Source organism: Vombatus ursinus, unplaced genomic scaffold (genome assembly GCF_900497805.2).
Source record: "Vombatus ursinus unplaced genomic scaffold, bare-nosed wombat genome assembly UNPS02014777.1, whole genome shotgun sequence".
Lineage (NCBI taxonomy): Eukaryota > Metazoa > Chordata > Mammalia > Diprotodontia > Vombatidae > Vombatus > Vombatus ursinus.
The window spans coordinates 496,966-524,035 of record NW_020954555.1 but is presented as its reverse complement, the minus strand read 5'-3'; the positions used below and the strand labels follow the sequence as shown (position 1 = coordinate 524,035).

The 27,070-nt window shown below is 45.0% G+C and overlaps 1 protein-coding gene across 2 annotated transcripts in view; it reads right to left on the bottom strand.

Moving 5' to 3' along the window:
* Positions 1-27,070, bottom strand: part of MAN1C1 (mannosidase alpha class 1C member 1) — a 212,046-nt gene that overhangs the window by 127,527 nt on the left and 57,449 nt on the right. For both annotated transcript variants that reach the window (XM_027864924.1, XM_027864925.1), the window contains exon 2: positions 8,996-9,092. In XM_027864924.1, coding sequence (XP_027720725.1) covers positions 8,996-9,092 — 97 coding nt within the window. The remainder of the gene's footprint in view (positions 1-8,995; positions 9,093-27,070) is intronic.

Below are 27,070 nucleotides of genomic sequence, written 5' to 3'. Positions count from 1 at the left end.
ATTCTAAGGGTCCTCTCAGCTCTGACATCCTGGGTTCTCAGGGCCCTCCCAGCTCTGGTCTAAGTACCCCTCCCTCATGGATGAGTCTAAGCACTGGAGGCAGGACCTGAAATCAAGTTTTCTAATTCCTGGTCAAGTACTCTCTCTTTGCCTCACTACCTCCTTAGAACTAATATACAGTAGGCATTTAGTAAACGTTTTCTGTTCCAAATTTTCTTTCTTTTATTTTTTAAAGAGAAAAAAGTTGAGTAGTTTCCTTAAATCAAGAATCATAGAGTTGGAAAGGGCCTGAGAAGTCACATAATCAGAACAGGATTCCTTCCCCTCCTCCCCTTCCCCACACCACCCCAGTATTCCCAAGATCTAGCCACCTAAGCTCTACCAGAGTGCCCACGGAGGGTGTGTCACTCCTTCCCAAGGCAGAACAACCTATATCAGGGCAGCCCAGACGATTAGGGTTTCTTTATACTGAGCGTAAATCAGTCAATTGCAGCATTCACCTATTTATGCTGGGAAAATCTCACACACACAGTTCGCATGTTGTCTCCCTCACTGGACTGCCAGCTCCTTGAGGGCAGGGCCATGTTCTTGCCTCTCCTTGTATCCCTGACGTGAGTTCAGCATAAGGCCTGGCACACAGGAAGCACTTACCAAATGCTGACTGACTGAATGACCCACTGCTCCTGATTCTGCCTTACAGGGCCAAGCAAGACAAGGAATCACCCTCCCCTATTGACACCAGTTACCCTGGCGGCTGAATGGCTCATTGAGTAGTGCTGGGCCTGCAGTCAAGAAGACCTAAGTTCAAATTCTGCCTCAGACACTTACCAGCCATATGGCCCTGGACAAGTTACTTTACCCTGCTTGCCTCAGTTTCCTCATCTATAAAATGAGCTGCAGAAGGAAATGGTTCCCAAATGACTCCAGATGGGGTCACAAAAAGGCAGACACAACTGAAAACTCACTGAAAAACTTTATGAGAAAATGCCAGTCTCATCTAGTAGCCTCAGTTTCCTCATCTATAAAGTGGATAATAGTAATAATGAAACTGACAACAATAGTAATAATAGTCAGCACTTATATAGTACCTACTATGTGCCAAGAATTACATGCTAAAGCACTTTACAAATACTAAAGTATCTACTATTATTATCCCCATTTTACTACTGAGGAAACTGAGGCAAACAGAGGTTAAGATAATATTTGTAAAGCCCTCAGCAAAGGGCCTGGCACATAATATGTGCCATATAAATGCTAGCTATTATTATTACGCACTCGTCATCATCTTCAACGCTCTCAGAGACTTCCCTTCTTCATACCAAACAGCCCTAGGTCCTTCTACCAACCCTTGCACAGGACGGGCTGCTGGCTTCTTACCCCCCTGGTCACTCTCCCCCTACTAATAGCTGCTGTGGGCTAGAGAAACTTCCCTCTCAGACGCTGCTGAGCAGGATAGGGTTAAAAAAGAAACCACTTTCCACACTAAATTGTGCAAGACACAGACTTTGGTTTGAAAAACAGCCTCACCAAAAGGTCCTGCCCCCAATGCAAAGCTGGTGGGAGGGGAAAAATGCCAATTTACTGAAATCCTGCAGATAGAGCAGGCTCCTGCAAGCAAATCATCCCCACTGCAGTTCAGGAAAACATAGCATCCAAGAGCAGCGACCCGAGTTCCCAAAGTGAATTCATTAACCCTCCCAGCAAGCAGAGCTGCCCTCTCCACCCCCAAAGACCCAGAAAGGCAGCATCTCCAGAAACAAAGCAGAGAATTGCAGAGCATTAAAGTGGGGAAAGAGTCTTAGAACACCAAATGTCAGAGCTGGGGAAGGGTCTTAGAACACAGAATGTCAGAGCTGGGATAGCCCTTATAACACAGAATGTCAGATCTGAGAGGGACCCAAGAACATAGGATGTCAGAGCTGAGAGGATCCTTAGAACACAGGATGTCAGGGCTGGGAGGGCCCTTAGAACACAGGATGTCAGAGCTGGGAGGGTCCTTAGAACACAGAATGTCAGAGCTGGGAGGGTCCTTAGAACATAGAATGTCAGAGCTGAGAGGGACCTTAGAACTCAAAAAGGCAGCCTCTTATAGCAGAGAGAGTTCTGAACTTGGAGTCAGGAAGACTTGTGACTTCAGATACTTCTAGCAGTATGATCCTGTGGGACTGCTCAGTTTTCTCATATGTAAAATAAGGGATACTAAAAACACTTCATAGGGTTGTTATGAAACTCAAATGAGATAATTTTGTAAAGAACTTTGCAAACCTTAAAATGCTAGGTACTAAAATCACAGATATTATTAACATAGACTGTCAGAACTAGAAAGAACTTTATACCATAGAATGTCAGACAAACATGAAGAATTCAGAGAAGTATGAAAAGATTTATATGAACTGATGTACTATGAAACAAGAATCAGAAAAATGCTATATAGAATGACCATAGCAAAGGAAATGGAAGCTCTCCCCCCCCACTCTCACTCTCACTCTCTCACACATACACACACACACACACACAAAGAAAATGAGCTCTGTGTAACTGTAACGACCAAGATTTGCCCTGAAGAATAATAAAAAGATGTACCTCCCTCCCTTCTTTACAAAATGGGGAACTGTGGGTGTGAAACACTGAGTTTGATGTCACAAATGGTCAATGTGTTGGCTAGTTTGACAGCACTGGGTTTTTTGTTTTGTTTTTAAATCTTTGTTATAAGGGCTGTCTTGATGGATAGGGAAGGGCTATATCAGGAAATATATGGAATATTAAAAACAAATGGCATTAATATAAATAAGCATTTTTTAAAAAGTAGAATGTCAGAGGTAAAAGGAATCTTAAAGCCAAACTAGCCCCTCCCCCTCATCTTAAGGAGGAGAAAAAGCAGAGGCCCAGAAATGGGTCAATGAACCAACCACGGTGGGAAGGCCAGGCAGCAGCTAGCCTGGCACTTGAGGCCAGGTCTTTAGAAGCTCCTTCTGCTGCATCTTGGGTTCACGGGCTGTGATTTATTTCACAGGGAAGTGTGAATGGGAACCCCTCCTCCTCCTTACAACTTGGGCACCCTCTCCCTGACTCCAGCAGGCAGATCCAGTGGCAGGTGGCCACAAAGACAGTTAATGGCCACTACTGCTTACAAAGACGACAGAGCAGGCAAAAGAGGCAGCTGGGATGTTCATGGATCCCCGCTAAGAAATACAAGCTTTCTAGAAGAACGCTTGGCACTGGAGAAGGTGCTGTGATTTCTCGATATGGGAAAGTCCATCCAACAGCACAGATTACCACCCATCCATACTAAGTCCTTGGGGGTTGCCTTCAGGTCACACATTGAGTAAGAGACCAGAGAGCTCATTTGAACCTAGGTCTTCCTAACTCCAAGCCCAGTACTTTATCTACTACCCCACACTGTCTCTATACCAATCTAATCCATCTTAAATGATGAATTTTAATAGCTAGCATTTATATATCCCTTTAAAGTTTGAAAAGCATTTAAAAAATATTATCTCATTTGATACTCATAATGACCCTGGAAGGTAGGTGCTATTACTATTCCCATTTTACAGATGAGGAAACTGAGGCAAACAGAGGCAAAGTGACTTGCCCAGGGTTCCACAGCTGGTAAGTATCTGAGGTTGGACTGGAACTCAGTTCTTCCTGACTCCAGGCCCAGCCCTCTAGCCTTATTTATGAGATGTCTAAATCCTTTATATCATCATCAGAATCAGAGGATTATAAAAAAAGCCCCACAGATTCAGAGCAGGAATGGGTCATAGTAACTCCTTTACTTTATAGTTAAGGAAACTGAGGCCTTGAAATATTAAGGGCCTTTCCCCAAGGCTACACCGTCAATCCCCTATGTTTGCCAGGATGCTTGGGGAAGTTCTCAGGGCCTGGCAAACTGGGAAATGGTAGAAAGAGAAGCAGTGAAGATGATACCTTTAGTTTTCAATGAGGCCACCTACTATAGAACATTTCTCTCCCTTCCTGGAACTATAGGGTAGGGCATAATCACAATCAGAAGTCGATTCCATCTTTTTCCTCAAGGGTTTTTCTTCTGCTTCTCATAGCCACAAACTAGCCTTCTATCCATCCCCTTCTTCACCCCCCCCCCCACTCCAAGAGCTAGGATTGGGTAGGGATGGGGGCTTCAGGATCCAGCAGTTACTGGGACAATTCATCTTATTTTTTTATTTATTTTATTTATTTTTTATTTTTGGCTAGGCAATCAGGTTAAGTGACTTGCCCAAGGTCACACAGCTAGTAAGTGTTATGTGTCTGAGGCCGGATTTGAACTCAGGTCCTCCTGAATCCAGGGCCGATGCTCTATCCACTGCGCCACCTAGCTGCCCCGGGACAATTCATCTTGCAAAACACTGTTACAAGGACAATAAACAAATTGACCCAAGCAAATTTTGCAGATGTCAAGAGCCTATGCCTTTAACCTACAAACCCTTCTAAAACACAGCCTAGAGCAAAGGAAAGATCTCCGGATGCAGAGTCAGGAGATTTGGGTTTGAGTCCCTGCCTAAACCCCTTTGGTTTAGAGAGGAAGGATTGTTTCATTCTTTGTACCTCCAGCTCCTATGACAGTACCCAGCACATATTACGCACTTAATAAATGCTTACTGATGGACTGAAGTCATCATCTCTCTGACAGTCAATTTCCCTATCCTCATTTTTCCACAAAAAGTCCTGCTCCAATGCTTCATCTTAACACCGAGGGGACCCTGAGCTCTCTGAAGTCATGACACCCACGCATGGCTGGTTCTATTAAGCTAGCAAAGCTTTGAGGATGGTCCCAGTTACAGCCTGGATCTCTTGTCTTCAGATCAGCCCAGCTAAGTATGGAGAGGTACATTATCAGTCCATAGGGGATGAATTCATTGGCCAAGGCAACCCACGGAAGAAAAACATAAAATGGCCCTAAGTCGCCTGTGGTCCAATCCATCCTTCTGTTTCCACAGTGACAGTGGCTAAAAAAGAGGATAGAGACGTGTTTGGAATCTCAGTTTTTAAACTATCTATAAACATCAATTTCACCACTAGTGTTCTGAATGTGAGGTCCTTGTTCCATGATAAATGAGAGGCCAATGGCCAACTGGAAGAACAAAATCACATCAATAATGACACTCCTGCCATAAATAAACCAGAAGATGGAAATTGTGAGTGATCTCTGCATTTAGCTTTAAGTTCCCCTTGGAGAGACCATAAAAGAGTTGGTTTCATCATGCGCTCAAAGGCAATAAGAAATATCATTTCACAAGACACTCAGTCAACTTGCCCCTTAGCACTCATGAGGAGTAGAACCCAAAAGACCATAATGAAGATGATTTCAATGGATGCCCCACATTTATTACATGGGACAGAGACAGAGAAATTCTACAAAGAACTTCACAAGATTATTATTCAGGAGTTGTTTCTAAGTGAATAAATGAAATGAATGGGGGAAGGGAAAGGCATTTTTGCAGGGCTTATTATATACAAAGTGCTGTGCTAAGGCTGTCAAGACAAACAGAAAATTCAGACAGCCTCTGCACTCCAGGAGCTCACATTCTAATGGGAGAGAAAAAACCCACAGGAGGTTTTAGCTGCATGGCAGAAAGAAAGGTCTTCTGGTCCTTAGGATCAGCAGCAAAGCAGATAGTAATACCTCCTTTTTAATGCTATTTTCACTGATAAATTCATACCAGTTTCTGATATTGAACTGTGTAACAGGGCCAAGGATTTTGGTGGTAAGAGCTTTCTTTCTGGGGTCTGCAGCAACTACAGGGAGATTCAATCAGATTTGCAGTCAGATCAACTGTTTCAAGCTGAGTTCAAAAGCACACCAAATTAGAAGGATAAAGATGAAGATACTATATGTGATTACTGTAGTTCTGGTCTAACCTATTCAAATGAGTTGTTTATTTTGGGAAATAGGAAATGGATAAAGGTAAAGACATTGACTTGGATTTCTTCAAGAAGCTTAACTTACGTAAAGCAGTTGCTAAAATGAGAAAGCTGTCTCTGTGGTTGTGTTGACCAAGGACTGACTCTTCTGTGATCTGAGGATACTCTTGGAGATGCCTTCTTGGAGAAGAGCCCTTAAGATGCTCATATCCCAAGTCAGCAGTTCTAATTTTGCGGAAGTAGCAGGGCAGGTATCTGAACACAAATTTCCTACCTGAGTGCTCTCTTTCACAGGCTGAACATCTCTATTCCCTCTGTCAATCCTTTTTCTAAGATCTCTCTACCTGGATATCTCACAAGAATCTCCAAATATTCAAAACAGAATTTGCCCTTTACTCTAAACTTGTTCCTATTTCTGAGGAGCTCCTTCACTCTTTCTGTCTGGGGCACAACTCACTATTTCTCTAATGTGGAAACCTGGGGTTACCTTTGACTTCTCCCTTTCTTTTGTCTCTCTTACCCAGTTGCTGACCCCAAGCCTCCAATGCCCTTCCTCTCAATCTCTTATCTCTTAGAATCTCTGGTTTCCTTTAAGATTCAGCTGCTGACCCACCTCCACAATATCTCCTTTCCCTCCCCTACTGCTGCTCCCATTACACAGGCATAAAATAGACAAGTAGAACAGCCTATTAATAAATGCATTGAGGTCTTAAATCTGGGTGACTAGGAGGATGGTGGGGCCTCCAACAATAAAAGGGCAGTTAGGAAGAGGGAGGGTTGGGGGGGTAATGAGTTTTGCTTTCCATATGTTAAATTTGAGATATCTAAGGTAAATCTAGGTCCAAATACCCAATAGACAGTTGGTGATGCCAAATTGGAACTCAGGAGGGAAACAAGGGCTGAATATAGAGTTCCGGAAATTCTCTGTATAGAAATGGCAATTGAACCTATGGGAACTGATTAATTTATCAAATTCAAGAAGATACAGGGAAAAGAGAAGAGGGTCTAGGACTGAGCCTTAGAGGACACCCACAGTTAATGGGTGTGACATGGATGAATATCCAAGAAAAGAGATTGAAAAGAAATTGTTAGATAAATAGGCAAAGAACCAAGGTGGGGGGGAATCCAAGAGGAAGTGGTCAGCAGCATCAAAAGCCGCAGAAAGGTCAAGCAGGAAGAGAACTGAGGATAGGTCATTGGATTTGGCCATTAAGAGAGCACTGATAACCTTGAAGAGAACAATGTGGGTCAACCAGAAACCAGACTACTGAAGGTTTACAAATGATAGGAGAATAAGGAGAGGCATTAATTGTAGATGATATAGGACAACAGCTATCAGGAATGAGCAGACCAGAGATGAATGATACTTGGGAATGTTTGTAGGTAGCTGGGAAGGAACCAATAGATAAGGAGAAACTTAAGATTAGATTGTGGGAGTAATGGCAGGGCAATCTGCAGGGGGACCCAGGAGGGGATGGGGCCAAGGGTGCACGTAAAGGGGCTGGATTTGGCAGTTGGAAGGACCACCTCATTAGCAGAGACTGAAGGGAAGATAGTGGGGGATGAAGTCAGAGGGATGTGAGATGAGAAGGGGAAAAAAGCTTTCGGCAATGGCTTCCATTTTTTCAGTGAGATAGAGACAAGGCCTTGAGCTAAGGGGGTTTAGAGAGGGAGTATCTAGGAGGCTTGAGGAGAGAACACAAGGTTGGAATATATGTTATCATGGGTTAGAGTTATTAGCTGTGATTGCGTTTTTTTTTTTCCCATAAGCTCCATGTAGACACCAACCATTCCTTATTTAAACTTTTCCCAGGGAACAGCACAATTCTCTGCAGGCATTTGGATTTAGGCTCCCTAAAACACCCATCATAGATGCAGAGTTGGAAGGAACCTAAAGACCATTGAGTTCAAACCCCTCATTTTGCAAATGAGAAAATTCAGGCCCAGAGAGGTTAGGTAAATGGCCCAGGGTCACACAGCAAGTATATGTCTGAGGGAGGGGGAGACCCTCAGAGTTGTTTCTGGCCGAAAGACAAACTATTACTCAATGGACCTTGCCTCAGTCAAAGCGAGAACTCAGAAAGGCCATAGCTTAAACAGGCCAAAGTCTCCACTGCATCCTAGACCGTCTTGAGCTGTCCTGGTCTGTATCTGGCCACTGGACCCAGATGACTCTGGAGGAGAAAGTGAGGCTGGTACCTTTACACTGCTCTCCCTCACTGTAATACAATTCACTTGCAAGTCATGGCATCATCTTCATGATGTCATGGTCCTCTTCGAGAACCAAGGACAAACCACACACAACATGCCTGAGGCAGGAGTTGGACACTGGTCTTCTTGACTCCAATACCCACACTCTAGTCACTGTGGCAAATGGCAAAGAAACAGCTGTTAATTGAATGCTGAATACCCAGCCCCTTCACCATCCAGGCCACCTTACAGGTTGCTCATATCCCTCAGTATGGCAGTGAGACGTGAGCATACTTCAGTCAAGAGGGAGATGGAAAAAGGGAGAGATGGAGAATGTAAGGGAAAGGATGAGAGAAGGAAAGAGGGAGAGGGGGGAAAGAGAAGGGGAGAGGGAGAGAGAGAAAGAAGAGAAAGAAAGAGAAGAGAAAGGAGAAGAGAAGAGAGAAGAAGAGAAGAGAAAGGAAAAGAAGAGAGGAGAGAAGAACAGAAGAGAAGAGAGGAGAGGAGAAGAGAAAGGAAAAGAAGAGAGGAGAGAAGAACAGAAGAGAAGAGAGGAGAAGAGAAAGGAAGAGAAGAGAAGAGAGAAGAGAAAGTAAGAAAAGAGAGAAGAAGAGAAGAGAAAGGAAAAGAGGAGAGGAGAAGAGAAGAGAGGAGAGGAGAAGAGAAAGGAAGAGAAGAGAAAGGAAGAGAAAAGAAGAGAAAAAAGAGAAAGAGGAGAGGAGAAGAGAAAGGAAGAGAAGAGAAGAGAGGCAAGGAAGGGAGGGGAGGGCAGGGGAGGGGAGGGGAGGAGGGAGAGAGGGATGACAAAGAGACAGAGAGGAGAGCAGGCGAGGGGGTAGCAGAGTGAGGGTGGGAAGGGTGAGGAGCCAGACAGTACTGTCTCAGCCAAGCGTGCGGCCACCGGAGCCCACGGGCTTCTCACCGAACATGCCACCCGTGTAGCCATTCTTCGTCACCGGCCGCAGCTCGTTCTTCCCCAGCGCAAACTGCTTGTAGTTATCCCAGGCAAACTGCATCATCTGCAAGAAACATCAGGACAGAAAACACTGTGGTGAACAGCCTCCGCCTCTGGTCCCTCGAAATGCAGCGTAGAACCCGATTTGGACAAATGTTTGCAGTAGGAATAATTACAAAAATATAAAGAGGCAGTGGGATGGAGACAACCTGTACGCAGATAAATAAAGACACAGTAAATACAAAGTAATTTTGAGGGGAAAGAGCACTAACAACTGGGGGGTGGGGAAGAGAAAAGGCCTCACGGGGAGGTGGCACCTGAATTGAGCCTTGGGGGCATGGGGGACGAAGAAAGCACTGAACCTCAAGTCAGGAAGACACGAGTTCAAACCTGACCTCGGACAATTACTAGCCACGTGACCCTGGGCAAGTCACTTAACCCTATTTGCTTCAGTTGCCTCATCTGTAAAAATGAGCTGGAGAAGGAAATGGCAAACTGTTCTAGTATCTCTGCCAACAAAACCTTAAATGGGGTCATGAAGAATCAGATATGACTGAATATTCTGTGATACGCTGTCACAAATCACCTAGTCTAGCCCTCTCGTTTTAGAGGAGGAGAAAACTCGGCCCCAGAGAGGGGCAGTAATTCATCTGCCATCACAGAGTTCAGAATTTAAAACCGGAAGGACCCTTTGAGGTCATCTAGTGTGGCCTCATTGTGCAGAGGAAGGGTGTGGAAGGCCCCGAGGTAGGCTAACCTGTCCACAGTTACATGGATAGTCTCAGACAGAGGAAGGTGATGCTTTGCCTAAGCACACAGGTTTGGGGCTGGGGTTCAAATCCAGGCCTCTTTCTCCACCCCCCCACCTCTGCATCAGCCTTTGATTTTGACTTCCTCCCTGGCTGCCGCTCAGATTCTCTGCTCACTTCGTTTGCCAGGCTCCAGGGGAAACTCAATGCTTGACCACGGCTGTTTGAAGGAGATGAGCAGATGAGCACAGCATCTCCCAAGCACCAGCAGCAGCCCCTACCCCAGGATAGGCAGGTTTCCTGCAGCAAGTCAGACAGACCCGCAGCAGCTCTGAAAGGAGGGAAGGGAGGTGGGCGGCCCTGGGAAGCTGTGAGGAGTATAAAAAGGCAGCAGAGAAGGTGGTACAGGGGCGTGCAGGAGGGGGAGGCAATCAGCCATCCTGCTGGAAAATCAAAGACCTGCCAGAGAAGAGGAGGGAGGGAAGGAGGAGGGAACGGGGGAAGGGAATTAGAAGCAGAAATCTACCTCTGTTTGGTTTTTTTAAGGATCTGTCAGTTTAGATATTTAAAAATGGATGGAATATAGTCGGCTCTCAATGATTATCCAGACTGCTGCAGACATAGAGTGGTGGAGCATCTTCAAAGCAGGCTGGATGGGACAGGCTAGGCTCTTTCCTGGGCTCCAGGGTCTGCCCCAATAGCTACCTGCTGGACCTCCCCACCTGGATGTCCTGTAGGTATCTCAGCCTCAACCTGTCCCAAATTGAACTCATAACCCTACCCTTTAAATGAGGGTTTCTTAACCTGCTGCCTGTGAACTTTTTAATACTTTAAAATTGGTTTTCAGTTGTTTTTCAGTCGTGACCCCATTTGGGGTTTTCTTGGCAAAGATAGTGGAGTGATTTGCCATTTCCTTCTCTAGTTCATTTGACAGATGAAGAAACAGAGGCAAAAAGTATTAAGTGACTCACCAAGGGTCACACAGCTAGTAAGTGTCTGAGGCCAGATTTGAATTCAGGTTTTCCTGACTCCAGGCCCAGAACTCTATCAACTGTGCTACCTAGCCACCCCTTGAAAATGGTATTTCAATCCAGTTGGGTTCCTTTGTAATCCTACGTCTTTTACTTTATGCATTTTAAAAGATTCTAAGAATGGATCCATAGTCAGTTTCACCTGATGGCCAACAGGGTTCTAGATACAAAAAAAGTTAAGACCCCCTACTCTAAACCCATCTCTCCTCCAGAATTTCCCATTTCTGTTCAGGAAACCACCATTTTTCCAACTACCCAGGTTCACAATTCAGGAGTCATCCTTGGGAGGCAATGTGAAGAAGGGAAAAGAGAAATGAATGTGGAACACCGATCTCAGGGATCTAAGACCTGAGCTTGAATCTTAGCTCCGACACTGCGCACATTCCCACCCCTTTTCTAGGCTTTGGCCTCACGCCTCGATGGCCTCTCAGGTCCCTTGAAGCTCTCCGTTTCTGATTCATCCTACCCCACTGCATTCTTACTCATCTTTCCCCATATCCAATCAAATGAGAAGTCTTGTTGATTCTCTCTCTCGATATTTTTTGTGTGACTCTCCTTCTCCCTGCTCACACCACAAGTGACCTACGTTCATGCTTTTATCACTTCATACCTGGACGATGGTAAGGGTTTCCTACTTGGTCTCTGTGAACTGAGTCTCTCCAAACAATTCCCCCCACACATGGGAATTCCTAAAGCACAGGTCTGACCACATCCCTCCCCAGTTCAAGATCTGTTGACTCCCTCAAGGACAAAACATAGTCTTCTTGGTTTTAGCATTTAAAGCCCATCACAGTCTGGCTCCATCTGACTTTTTCAGGATGGTTACATATCAGTCTCCCTTACATACACTCTACACTCCCACCAAAATGACCCACTTGCTTCTCGTCACTCATGACTTTGTATTTCCAGCTCCTCTGTCTTTACATGGGCTATTCTCAAAGCTCTCTCCCTCCTTACTTCTGCCTCTTGGAAGCCCAGCCTCCCTTCAAGGCTCAACCCCAAAGCAATTTTCTTCAAGCAGCCTTTTAAATTTGTATTTACTATTCTATGATTGTGAGTCCCCCTCGCAGAGTGTAAGCTTCCTGAGGGCAGGGACTAGCTAACTTTCCTATTTGTAGAACCCCTCCTAATGCTCACAGGTACCAGGGCATTCCCTTCCAAAATTGTCTTGTATTTACTATGTATATATTTTGAATGTACTTATATATGTACATGTGGTTTTCCTTGATAGAAGAATGTAAGCTCCCTGAGGGCAGGAATCATTTTATTTTTGTTTTTGTATCCTCAGCCCCTAACATAGTGCCTGGCACATAAAAAGAGCTTAATAAATGCCAATTGATTAATAAATGGTTGGCCACAGAATCCTTAATTTAGAGCTGGAACGGACCTTAGAAGACCATCTGGTCTAACGCCCTCATTTTTTGGGGGGGGCTAGGCAATGGGGTTAAGTGACTTGTCTGCAGTCACACAGCTAGTAAATGTTATATGTCTGAGGCCGGATTTGAACTCAGGTCCTGAATCCAGGGCCGGTGCTCTATCCACTGTACCACCTAGCTGCCCCATAACCCCTTCATTTTACAGATGAGAAGCTAAGCCACAGAGAGGTTAAGGTCACACAGATAGTAGTCTATGAAGTCCAAGGTCGCAAAGATAGTTAATAATAGATCTGGGATTTGAACACAGGCCTTCCAACTCCAAATCCTGTACAACTTCCACTTTACTATGGTTTTCTGGGAAGGACAGTGGGCAAAGATATATTGGAAAATGTAGATGATGTAAAAATTAAACATAGCAATACGATATAAATGTCAGTTATCATCATTCTCATGATCCCCAATTTACAGATGACAAGGAGATGGGAAATTACTTGCCCATTGTCACATAGCATGTTTGTGGGAGGCAGCATCCAAACTAGAACCCAGGTCTTCTTTGCTACGACCTCGGAGTAGGGGGCAACTATGAGGAAGCCAGACTAACTGGAGCACAGAGTACGTGCAGTGAAATGTCGAGAGGATGAGACTGGAAGGGTACAGAGAGGTCAGGTTATAAGAAGCCTTGAATGACCAGTGGGGGAGTCTGAATGCAGGAGATTCAGAGCTGCGAAGGTTCATTTAGCCCAACTTCATCATTTTGCTTGGGACCCAAAGAGATGTAGTGGCAGACAGGCAGTAAATCATAAAATCAGTATGTGAACCCAGATCCCCATAACTCCTAATCTAGGCCCTAGTCTCTTCATTTGTAAAATGAAGGGGTTCTACTACAAGATGAAGAGGATACAGTTGGATGTTAGTTTGCCTGAAAAAGACCTGGGGGTTTCAGTGGACTGCATGACTGTAAGGGTTATTAGCCTCAATATGGCAGCCAATAAAGTTAATATGGTCTTAGGCTAAATTATGAGAGGTATTTTTTGAGTTGCCATATTTTCCAGAAACACTACACACTGTCCTCTGCCTGGCTCAGACCACATCTATAGCGTTGTGGCCAGTTCTGGGCATCACATTTTAGAATGTGACAAACCAAAGAATGTCCAGAGAAAAGTGACTAGGATGTCGAATGGCTACAATTGGCTGAAAGAACTAGGCTCATTTTAGCCTGGAGAACAGATGACTTGGGAGGCACAGCGACTCCTGAGGAAGGAGAGCACACGTTTGGTTGGGTCCCAGAGGACAGAACTGAGAATGATGGGTTCAGGTTTCAAAGAGCTAGCCCTGGGCTTGCTGCAGGGGAAAATCTTGCTAACAATTCCAGCTGTCCCAGAGTAGAAGGGACTGCTTCCAGAAGCAATGGGGTCCCTCTCATTGGAAGCATTCAAACAAAGGCTGGGGTCCACTTCTCAGGGAGAAGGAACTATTTTTTTTTCCTTTTGGGGGATGGTCCAGATGGTTACTAAAGTTCCAACTCTGAGAATCTGTGATTCCATGACTACATGATATCTGAGGTCACTCTCATCTCTCAGGCTTATAAGGTTGTGACATTTAAGGCCAGAACACGGAGATAAAGTCTGCACTTTCTCTCTCTCTGTCTCTCTCTGTGTCTCTGTCTCTGTCTCTCTGTCTCTCCCCCCACCCATGTAGCTATTTAAATGGCAGGGGTACAAAGCTCCCAGTGGCAGAGACAGACTGTACAGTAAGCCGGAGAACCCAGACACGCCCTTCAGAAACAGCTTCATCTTTTTCTCAAACAATGAAGCTTGAGCTTCTCTTTAGAATGACAAGAGATCTTGGAGATGAAAAATATTTACTAGCTAGAGACAGGCTCACTTTTATTTTTAGATCAGCCTGGTACCTGTCTCCACGCTCCAGAATTCTTCTTCAGAAAAGTGACTGAGGACGGGCAGCAGGATGTGCGGGAGAGAGAAGGCATCAAATTTGGAGTCCAAAGACCTGGATTAGAGACCTGGCTTCCCCACCCCCAACTTCGTGGTTACCTTGGACAAGTCACTTTTCTCTTTGAGTCTCAGTTTCCTTGTCTGTAAAATAGGGGCAATATTTGAACTGTCTGTCGCATAAGAGTGTTAGGAGATTTAAATAAGATGAAGCCTTCCCATGTAGCCATCTCCAACTCCACCACCTAGAAAACACTTGGCAAACTATAAATGCTTACATGAACAATCAGCTTAACTCAGTATTTCCAAAGATCCATGTGGATATTCCAATGATTAATATTCTTTTTTTGTGTGTGAGGCAATTGGGGTTAAGTGACTTGCCCAGGGTCACACAGCTAGTAAGTGTCAAGTGTCTGAGGCCAGATTTGAACTCAGGTCCTCCTGACTCCAAGGCTGGAGCTCTATCCACTGCGCCACCTAGCTGCCCCCAATGATTAATATTCTAAGAGACAGTGGTGGTGTCACAGATGAAATACTGAACTTAACTAACAGAAGGAACTGGCTTAAAATCCTGTCTCTGAGACTACCTGACCCAGGGCAAGTCAATGATTTTCTCAGCCTCAGTTTCCTCATCTTATAAAATGGGAATAATAATAACAGCTCCAACCTCCCAGGATTATTGTGAGGATCCAATAAGACAATGTTTAGAAAGTGTTTTTGCAAACCTTAAGCCATAATAGAAATATGAACTTCCATGATAATTATTTTTAAAGAGATTCTGTAGTCACTTAACCCCATTGCCTAGCCGAGAGAGAGAGAGAGAGAGAGAGAGAGAGAGATTCCATAAACCTTACAGTGTTGATATAAATGTCAGCTACTTGTATTACCATCCCTCTCTACCAGTAGAGATGGCAACCTTTCTAAGCCTTAGGAGACACTCTTTAGGAGTTGCTAGGGCCCTCCAAAATGGCATCGCCTGGTGGTCAATAGGTTAGTGACGAACCTCTCCAGGTTTATTGCCAAGGTACCCAAGCTGGTCCTCAGATAATAACCACACGCCGTCCCCCCAGCCTGTGCCCAAGCCTTGTGCTTGGTTCCAGCTCCCAGAACTCAGGCTTCCTTGGTATGTCTTTGGAGAGTTAAGGGCCACCTTCCCACAGTGATGAGGCATCAGGGATGAGACCTTAGTAGAAGAAATATCGGCTACCATTGGAATCAGTAGTCAGCTGAGGGATATGGCGGAGTGTTGAACTTGAAGTCAGGAAGTCCTGAATTCAAACTCCACCTGAGATACTTAATAACTATGTGATCCTCAGTAATTTCATTTTCAGTTTGCTCATTCGTAAAATGGCAGTGATAACAGCATCTACCTCACAGGGTAGCTGTGATGATCCAATGAAAACTTTAAAGGACTCCATAATGTTAGCTCTAATTGTCATCATGATCAACATCATACAGGCACATCTGTTCACTTCAACCAAGTAGTGGTTTTGAAGGAAGAAAACAAAGAGGAGGGAGACCTATAACAAGGGTGGTTTTGGGTCTGGCAGAGCTGACACACTGACCTGGGCACAAAGCAGCAATTGTGCTGTAGGGAATCCTGTAGACTGGAGGGGGAAGGGCTGAATCACAAGATCTGGGCATTGTAAAGGACCTCACAGCACAGAACATTAAAGCCTAGGCTGTCAGAGCTGGAAGAGGTCTTAGAACAGAGAATGTCAGAGCTAGGAGGGCTCTTAGAACACGGGATGTCAGAGCTGGAAAGGATTGTAGAACACAGGATGTCAGAGCTGGGAGGGACCTTAGAACACAAAAGGTCAGAGCTGGGAGGGGTCTCAGGATTTGAAATATCAGAGGTAGAAAGAGTCTTAGAACACAGAAAATTAGAGCTGAAAGGAACCTTGGAATCTAAAATGTCAGAGCTGGGAGGGCCCTTAGAACACAGGATGTCAGAGCTGGGAGGGGTCTCAGAACACAGAATATCAGAGCTGGGAGGGCCTTATAACATAGAGTATCATCAAGAGAGGCTTTAGAACATATCAGAGTTGGAAGGGCATTGCAGAACATTACCTCTGGAAGAAGCCTTAGAACCTAGAATGTCAGGGTTGAAAGGGTCCTTAGAGCCCATTTAGTCCTAACTTCCACATGTTACACATGAGAAGACTGAGGTCCACAGAGGGGAACACCTACCCCAAAGGTCATCCATTAAATCAGCGTCAAACCTGGGGCTAGAATCCCTGTGTCCTTATTCCCACCCCCAGGTTCTCTCTACCACTCCATCCCATTCCTGTTGAAAAGAGAATGAAGCTCTTTTTTTTCCTTTTTATATAAATTCTATAAACAGGCTCAGTTGGTAGTGACCCATGGAAACAGGATTTACCATTTCGGGGCCAGAAAGTAACCCACTGGTGAAATGGCTTTTTCAGATCATTAAGGACAAATATTCACGCCATGAGGCAACCTCCTTGGTATGTCTCAGTGGGGATACCAAGGGCCCAGTGATTCGCAAAGAGGAAATAAGAGAAGAATATAGATTTTAATGTCCCATGAATCAAATGACTACATAGGTAGGCTGGCTAGAATGCTTGTTTGCTTTCCCCCCAGAAACCACTAACCCTCGGTTCCGCTCAGTGCAGCAACTGTCACACGGTGCTAGGGGTAGAAAATGGCCTGCGTTACACTTCTCTATTCACAACCATCTATCAGAGAAGCAGGAAAAATGAAGAGAATGCTTGGCCTCTTCCAGAGGGAGGGCTGAAACAGAGGTCCAGGATAGAGAGTCACAGAAAGTTAGGACCTGAAGGGATCTGAGCAGCTGACTAATCCACCCTTGCCATCCTGTAGATGTGAAAGGAAGTGACTTGTCCACAGTCACCCGGTCAGGAAGGGGCCAATCCTAGCACATGAACTACTCAGTTGACCAAAATGGGGCGTGTATGAACTGGTTAAATGCAGCCACATCTGCCCTAGGAAGGCGTCGGCTTTCTACGACAGACAAGACCAAGCCCTTCCATCTGAAGAAGGAAACACAGGTTTACATGAAAACAACAGATGGAATGGGAGAAGAATCTTAACTAGGGAGCTGAGTTAAGCAATCTCCTTTCTCGGGGCTTCCTGGGGAGGTAATGGAATCAATCTTATCTGAAATCTTAAAGTTCAGACTTGATAAGCACCTTCTGAGGTTTGCTCAGTGGTGGCTCAGAAAGCAGCAGAATGTATTGGATGATCTAGTTTAAGGGTCCCTTCTGGTTTACCAGCTCTCCAATCCCAAGGCAGGGGGGGAAGAATGGAGGGGAGCGTTAGCACCTCATACATGGCGATTCATCAAAAGCCCCTGTCTACCCTCTCTTTGTTGGCAGGAGCTGGGAATTCATATGCCTCCAGAGGGTGGAGCGTCAACGCAATTTCATCTTGTTGGCTAAGGTAATGGAATTACCAAGGCTCTGGTTATAGGGCCCTAGAGTCTACCTTTAACCCACCCCTTCCCAGGTCATTCCCCCATTGAACCAAGGAAACATCAGTAGGACTCATTGTCAATGTTCAGTTCCAACCTGTCCTGGAAACAGAAAAATGTGACCTGACACTATTTCTCAAGTCTGGGTTCCTACACAGCCACCAGAATGGAAGAGAGAAGACATGCACACAGCCGCCATCTTCTACTGAAGTTGTCCAAACGTTCCTTGGTCTACTGTTCCCCTGAGTCTTGGATTCTAGTCTCAGCTCTACTACTAACAGGCTGTGTAACTTGGACAAGTCCCATAACATCTTCGAGCCTCAGTTCCCTCATTTGTAAGATGAGGGAATAGGACTTTATGACTTCAAAGTTTCCTTCCTCTACGGAGGGAGAGCTGTGTTCTGACATTCCACATTCTAAGGCCACCTTCCACCTCTCACATTCTAGGTTCTAAAGCCCCTCCCAGTTTTGATTCAATTAAATATGCATTTATTAAATGCCTACTAGTTACCAAGCACTGTGCTAGGACTTGGGATACGAAGACAAAAACAAGGTACTCCCTGTGCTCAGTGGGGGTTTTTATTCTACTTCCAGACCTGACATTCTAGGTTCTAAGGTCCCTTCCAGCCCAAATATTCTGCATCCTAAGGTCCCATCCAGGTCTGACATCTTATGTTCTAAGGTTCCCCCTAGCCCTGACATTCTGTATTCTAAGAGTCTTCCCAGCTCTGACATCCTATATTCTAAGTGCATCTCCCAGCTCTATCATTCCGTGCTCTAAGGGCCCTCCCAGCTCTGATATTCTCTGTTCTAAGGGCCCTCCCAGCTCTGATATTCTCAGTTCTAAGGTCCCTCCCAACCCTGACATTCCATGTTCTAGGGGCCCTCCCAACTCCAGCATTGTATGACTAAGCAAATAAGACCACTTGGCCTTCTACATCCAGCATGAAATTACTCAGGCTTTGAAAACACATTCATCCTTGGAGCCTAAGTAACTGCCACTAGAACCGCAAGCTCCTATAAGCTGTACTCGGGTTCGCATTAATCAGACAGCTCAGTTCTGGTTTCATTTTCATTTTTCTAAGTCTGTGATGATGGATGGTATGCCCTGACACTACAGGACTTTTAATAAGAGGTTTGCAGTGTTCTCCCACTCCTACAAGACTGAATTTTATGGGATGCGGAGGACATTGCCATGACAGCTGCAGAACCTAAGAACTATATTCCTGAAGAGATTTCTGCACTGCAATATAAAAGATAATCCAGCCATGGGCAAGAATCAAATAGTGAGCAATTGACTGGAGTCCCTGAAACACCAAAGAAGTTTCACAATGGGAACCAGCTCAGGACCACCTACCCCGGGAGACTGGAAAGGGAACTGGCCTGGGGTTCTAGCGCGAGGTCGACCACTGCCTTGGGTTTGCAGGAAATCACATTTCCCCCCTCAGCCCTCCTTATCTGTAAAATAAGAGGCTTTTTCTGCTCTCCCAGTTTATTAGTGACTCCTCTCTCTCCCACCCCAAAATAACTCCTTCCTTGGGATTTACATACTGTGCTACGTGTTTTATATCTCCAGGAGAATGTAAGTTCCTTGAGGGTGGGGGCCATCTTGTTTCCGTCTCTGTAGCTCTAGCACCCAGCACAGTGCCTAGCAGATAATAACCATCCAATAAGACGTGTTTTGTGGACTGAACTGAACAAAGTAGATTGAGCTAGAAGATAATATTCCACAGCCCCTCCCAGCTCTGACATTCTGGGTTCTAAGGGCCCTCCCAGCTCTAACTTCTTGTGTTCTAAGGTTCCTCTTAGCTCTAACATTCTATGTTCTAAGATCCCTCCCAGCTCTGATATCTTATGTTCTAAGGGCCCTCCCAATTCTGACATCCTGTGTTCTGAGGTCCTTTCCAGCTCTGACATTCTAGGTTCCAAGGACCCTTCCCAGATCTGACATTTAGGTTTTAAGGATCTTTTCAGCTCTGACATTCTAGGTTCTAAGGACCCTCCTCAGTGCTGACATTCTCTGTCCTAAGGCCTCTCCCAGCTCTGACATTCTAGGTTCTAAGGCCCCTCCCAGCTCTGACATTCTGTGTTCTAAGGACCCTTCCCAGCTCTGACATTTTAGTTTTAAGGATCCTTTCAGCTCTAACATTCTAGGTTCTAAGGACCCTTCTCAGTTCTGACATTCTCTGTCCTAAGGCCTCTCCCAGCTCTGACATTCCAGGTTCTAAGGCCCCTCCCAGCTCTGACATTCTGTGTTCTAAGGACCCTTCCCAGCTCTGACATTCTTTGTCCTAAGTCCCCTCCCAGCTCTGACATTCTAGGTTCTAAGGATCCTTCCCAGCTCTGACATTTTAGTTTTAAGGACCCTTCTCAGTTCTGACATTCTCTGTCCTAAGGCCCCTCCCAGCTCTGACATTCTCTGTCCTAAGTCCCCTCCCAGCTCTGACATTCTGTGTTCTAAGGATCCTTCCCAGCTCTGACATTTTAATTTTAAGGATCCTTCCAGCTCTGACATTCTAGGTTCTATGGTCCCTCTCAGCTCTGTTTCAAAGCCCCTCTCAGCTTAGGCAGCCTTTGTTTTAAGACATTTTTCAGTTCTCACATTCTATGGAATTCTAATTAGACAGATGCAGATAAAGAACATTCAGGTCCTGAAATTTTAACTTACAAAAACAAAACACGTTAAATTCTCCAATTAAGACTCACAAATGTTTTTCTGCAGCTTGATTTTTAATTTAGCTTTTTCCTTCCCACCTCCCCTACCCCTGACACACAAATAACCAAATTTCCCCTCTCTAACTCTACAACTCTGATTTCTAACAAGACCTGAATTTTCTCTTTCCTGATTACTCTCTTGGACTGAAGGCCCTCCCCGCTGGGGCATATAATGTCCCGTCATGAAGACGGCAGCTCCCGCAGAGCAAGACAACAGCCCTTTTCAGAGAAGGGGCAAGGACTGAGCTAGCGACAGGTGACTGGGAAAATGCTTCTGCAAATCCCTTGGTTGTGTATTTTTCTCCTTGGCCCCAGCTGCAGCGATGACAGCTAATCACTCTTCAGACAATCTCTAAGATAAGACCCCCAGATATTTCTTATGAAAGGCCCCTGTGAGATCCCTGTCAGTGACAGGACCATATAGACTAGAAAAGAGAGAAAGCCATCCCATCCTCCTGTCCCTGGGCACAGTAACTGCAATGACTGAGCATAAAATGCCTTCAATTGGGCTCTTGGGACTGGGAGCTAGAGACCTCTTTGGCTGTTTTGTTAACAAGGATGCCAAGTCACAATCTTCTCATTCTTAGGATAAACAGGGATAACCAAGATAATAAATAATTATTGCCATTATTAATTACAGCAGCTGTTTGGCTTAATAGATGCTTGGAAATCATCAGAACATTGGACTTGGAGTTAAACTGGGTTTAAATTCCCCCACTGAGGTAAGCTGTGTGAACCTAGACAAGTCACTTAACCTTCATGTGACCCAGGCTTTCCCTGAGTCATAGACAAGTGGTGACCTGCACTGATAGAGGAAATCCCCAAGAATCATAGATCCTTCATCAACTCCAGGTGTCTGCAAACTTTTTTTTTAAATAGATAATATTAACTACATTTCAATAAAATTGGTGCCTTTTGTAAATCCTATGCATTTTATTTTATGCATCTAAAAGCATTCTTTGGAGAAGGGGCCCATGGGCTTCACCAGACTTCCAGAGGAATCCAAGATACACAAAGGGGGGTTCCACAATAAATAACAATTTACACGTCTACAGAGCTTGGTGGTCATAAAATGCTTTCACATGTTATCTCGTTCAATCCTCACTATCTCCCTATGAGGCTGATGGATAGCGAGAGCAGTTGGTCAACAATCAGCCAATAAGCATTTATTAAGCACTTACTACATACGGCCACCAAGCTTAAACAACAGGCATACCAAGACAGGAAAAGGACTAATAACCAGCCCCTGAGGAGCTCACATCCGAATGGAGGAAACAACCTGCACATAGCTAGTACCAGACAAGACATATGCAGAGCAGATGAAGGTCATCTCAGAAGCAAAGGCAGCTGGGAGGACTGGGAAGGTTTGGAGTCAGTGGTCGTGGGTTCAAATCCTGACTCTGCTATTTGCTACCTGGCTGATCTCAGGCAAGTCACAACTTCTTTGTGCCTCAGTTTTCTCACATGCAAAGGCAAAGGGGTGGGGGCTGGATAAGATGCTCTCCTGGGCTTCGTTTCCTAATCTAAACTCCATGATCTGTTTTCCAAATGAAGAAATGGGAGCTCCAAGGGGGCAAGTGATTTACCCAAGGTCAAACAGCTGGTTAAGTGGTGGACCCAGGACTCAGATTCAAGTATCTGGGACTCCAAAGTTCAATTCTTTTTTTCTATGAGGCTAGGCAGTATCAGGTTTCTTTCCTTAAAATGCTGAATCCCAGGAAGATTTCAAAGACACGTGAGATGATTTACGTGAATTCATGCACAGCAGAATCAACGAAGCAACATACACAATGACTCCAATAATATAAGTGGAAAGGGAAAACACCCACCAAAAACCTGAATGTTGTATAATTATAATAACTAAGCTTGGCCCCAGAGGAGATAAGAGAAAATGCCTCTCCATCCCTACTTTGCCAAGGTAGGGGACTATGGGCGTAGAACAGTGTATATACTGTTCGGATTCAGTTGAGGCATCAGCTAATTTTACTGAACTGGTTTTTTCTCTTTTTTATTTTTTTCCCCAGTTTTTTTTTAATTCTTTGTTACAAGGGATGGCCTGCTAGGTAGGGGGGAGGCATATTCATAAATGAAGGTGATATGAAAATAAAAATATCAATAAACATTTTAAAGGTGAATTCTACTCAACGTCCAAACTAGAGAGACTGTTCTTTCTCTTGCTTTCTTTCTTTGGATCAGGGAAGATGCTAGGTTTCCATTTATAAACTGGGGGTGTCTACAGTAAAGATCTGAGCAAAACCTCACTCTGAGTGCCTCCCAGCTCCCCTGCTCCAGTTTAAAATGAGTGGAAAAGATGAGACTCATTAGGCAGAATCTAAACTCTACCTCCCACCCTCACCCCTCTCTCGATAGGACAGTCACTAAGGGAGATGAAAGAAAGTTGGAGCCGGAATATTTCCAAAGGACAGAGATTTCAATGCAGATATGTGCCCATGTGCTGAGATCAGGCGGTTTAGACCCTTACAAAGTTTGAATCCATCTGAGGTCACAGAGACAGCCAATGGAAAAATCAGAGTCACACGTGTTCCTCTCTTCCTGGGAGCCCAAACAATTTAAAAATGCAGAGCATTTCCAAACAGTTCTTTGATGAGTTCTGCCCATCTCTGCAATGACAATTAACAGATGCCTGGGAGATGGAATTTAAATATGCCAATCAGGCCACCTCAGAAACTTAACACAAACAATGTACAGAGCAATTATCTTTACAAGAGAACCAGTTTCATGGGGTTATAACAATAACTAACTCTCACATCAACTGATGGACGGTTGCCCTTGAGCTCACTGGTGTCCCCCAACCACCCAGCCCTCCAAAATACTCATGTTGAACTGAACATTCCATTAGCATGACCTGAGCTGTAAGGAAGTTAGAGATCATGGGACTTGAAATCTGTCATTTTATAAGAAAGGAAACTGAGGCACAGAGAAAGGAAGTGACTTGTTTAGGACCACACAGGCAAAGCTAAACCTGAACCCAGGTCTTCAGATTCCAGATCCTATGCCTTCGCTTTTAAAGAAAAAGGCCGCTACTATAACTTTTTACGTCTACACACCATTTCCTTTGGACAAACAGAGATGAATATAAAGTCTTACATTTGGATCCACAAAATTGGTTTCTAAAGCATAAGCCCTAGAACCACACCCATAATAACTACCATAATGTAAATGAAACCATTAATCGCAACTGAATGCAGATTAAATGCAATGACAGTCTTGGTCTGGAGAACAGATGAAGAATCAAGAGGGAGAAGGAAGGAGGGCTTCTTGGCCAGGTATGACACATGTGTCTTCCCACTCTGATCCAACTTCCACTCAACTGCCAAAGTGATTGTCCTAAAGCTGAGGTTGCTCCCTTGCTCATCAAACCCCAACGGTTCACTGCTACCTCTAGGATCAAGCCCTTCTTGGACCCGGCCCCTCCCTACCTTTCCAGTCTTCTTATACCTCTTTAGTCCTCTCCATGCTCTCCACAATCCAGCCACAATGGCCTCCTTTCTCTCCTTCCTCACTTCTGCCTCCGGGCTTCCTCCAGCATAGGCTATATCCCTCTTCTGCAGAAGGCCTTTCCTGGTCCCATCTCCGCCCACCTCCAGTGCCAGGGGTAGGTGTCCTTCAAGATTACCTGGCAAGTACTCTGCACAGATCTCACCTGTGCATGGTTAGTGCACGTTGGCGTTGGCAGGGACCATGGTCTTTGCTTTTCTCTGTCTCCTTAATGCTTGGCACAGCTCCTGGCCCATGTAAGTATTAGTAAATGCCTGACGGGCCGACTCCTACCTGGATGACCGCTCTTTCTTTTGGAATGGATCATCATGCCCCCTAACGGTGGGTATTCCTGAAGATTTGGTCTTGGACCTTCTTCTCTTCATCTCCAACACCTTCTCTTCGTGTCCCCATTGTCTCCTTAGCTATCATCTCCATGCACATGGCCCTTGGCTCTCTCCCTGGAGCTTCAATGCCACGTCACTAATGACCTATTGGACATTTCAAATTCATCCTCCCAGGGCCATGGCACTTAACACATCCAAACACAAATTAATCATCTTTCCCCCACACTCTGTCTCTGTCCTCTTCCAAACTTCCTGATTTCTGCCCAAAGCCCCACCATCTTTCTAGCTGCCCAGGGCCATGACCTCAACATTTTTCTGGACTCCTCAACCTGACCTTCACCTCACACATCTAATCAATAGCCACGGCTCGTCATTTCTCCCTTCCCAACACCTCTCACAGATGATCCCTTCTCTCCACTTGCACAGCCACCATTTTGTTTCAGCCCCCCCCCACCTCTCAGCTAAATTATTGCAACAGCCTTCAAATTAATCTCCTTGACTCAGTCTCTCCCTGGCTCCAGTCTATCCTACATACTGCTGCCACACTCAACCAACTGCGGCTGCTGCCTTTTGCCTCTGGAATAACATATAAACTCTGTTTGGCTTTCAAAGTCCTAGACAGCCTGGCCTCAACCTAGTTTTCCAACCTACCTGGACATTTCTTCTCCCCCCACACATCGTGATCCAGACAAACTGGCACTATCTTTCTGCTCCTCATACACACTCCACCTCCCATTTCTACGCCTTTCCGTTGGCCTACCCCACATCCCTGGGATATATTCCTCCCTTACCTCTACTTCCTAGAGTCCCTCTCTTCCTAGAGGCAGCGGAGAGAGTGCTGGGTCTACAGTCAGGAAAGCATGGGTTCAAATCCAGTCTCAGACACTTACTAGCTGTGTGACCCTGGGCAAATCCCTTCACCTCTGTCTGCCTCAATTTCCTCATCTGTAAAATGGGAATGATGATACTACTTCTCTCCCAGGGTTGTTGTGAGGATCAAATGAGATTTTTCTAAAGCACTTAGCACAGTGCCTGGCATGTGTAGATCTTTAATAAATGCTTATTTTCTTCCTTCTTTTTCTTCCTTCAAGATTCAGCCCAAGCATCACCTTTTGTATGAAGCCTTTCCTAACTCCCTCATCTGCGTGTGCCGTCTCTCCCAAACTACATTGTATTGAACAACTTTATGTATTTTTATTAACTTGGTATTTATGCTGTATATAATTTTTATGGACTTATTTTATCCCCAATTAGAATATAGGTTCTCTGTGAGTAGGGATTGTTTTATTCTTTGTACTTAATTGGAGCTTTAATAAACACTTGTTGGTTGATTAATTGCCAAAGATCACATAACCAGCAGGTGGCAGAGCTTGGATTAGACCCAATCCTGTGTCCTCTGTGTGTGATGTACATATATGTATGTATGTATGTATGTATGTGTAAATCTGCTGACCTGTTTGGCAGGCTTTGCTTAAATTTGTATTTGTTTAAAAAGAAGGAACGGGGACAGCTAGGTGGCGCAGTGGATAGAGCACTGGCCCTGAAGTCAGGAGGACCTGAGTTCAAATCCAGCTTCAGACCAAACACTTGACACTTACTAGCTGTGTGACCCTGGGCAAGTCACTTAATCCCAATTGCCTAAAAAGAAAAAAAAATAAAAGGAAGGAATGCAGAGAGAAGTAAATGGCAATATAACGGGAAGAAGGAAGAGGAGAAGGGATGGAGGAGAAGAAGGAGGAGGAGGAGGAAGAGAAAGAGGAGGAGGAGGGATGGAGAAGAAGGAGGAAAAAGAGAAGGAAAAGGAAGAGAAAGAGAAGCTAGATGATGCTGAATGCTAAACGACCAATTGAAAAGTGTAAGGGGCAACTAGGTGGCACAGAGGGGCAGCTAGGTGGCGCAGTGGATAGAGGCCCTGAAGTCAGGAGGACCTGAGTTCAAATCCAGCCTCAGACCAAACACTTGACACGTACTAGCTGTGTGACCCTGGGCAAGTCACTTAACCCTAACTGCCAAAAAAAAAAAAGTGTGAAAAAAATCTCTCTCCCTTCTTTGCTGAGGTGAGGGTCTACAGGTGCTGCATCTCTACATAAACCACATTAGATGTGTTGTAGGATTTTACTGAACTACCTTCTCTTTTATTGTTTGTTATGAGAGATGGCTCTCTGGGTAAAGGAATGAGGAAGGACATATTTGGAAATAAAGATATAAAAACAAAAGATAGAATTTTTTAAAAATATCACTTCTTTACAAAATGAGAGAGGAATGCCTCTTCAGCAGAAATCTGAAAAAGATCAGAGGGTTTTAGTGGATGACAAGCCCTATATAGAACCAAGCATGAGGCACAGCAACTGAGAAAGCTCATTCAGTCCTGATTAGGCTCCACTGAGGAAGTCCATAACGTTCAGGATCAGGAAGATGAGAATTTTACTGTCCTCCGCCCTGCCCAGATGGCATCTGGAGCCCCGTGTTCAGTCCTGGGTACCACATTGTCGGAAGGACATTGATAACTGGACAGTGCCCAGAGAAAAACAACCAGGATGCTCTAGAGTCCCAGGATCATGTCATATAAGGATCAATTGTAGGAACTATAGTTAACCTATAGAAGAGAAAGCTTAGGGTCTGCCCATGAGCTGTCTGCAAACGGTGAGGGGCTGTCACCCAGAAGAGAGACTGGACTCATTCTGCTTGGCCCCAGAGGGCAGAGCTAGGAATAAGAGGTCAAAGTCATCAAGAGGCGAATTTGAGCTTGAGGTCAGGAAAACTTCCTAAGGAGCAGCACTGCCCACAAGTGGAATGAGCTGCGTGAGGGGGCAGACTCCAGCTCATTCACGCCTAAGGCTGGATGGTCATTCGATGGGCACATTGTTCCACGATGGGCCGGAGTTGGCGGCTGCCAAGGTCCCTTCCAAATCTGAGACCCTGT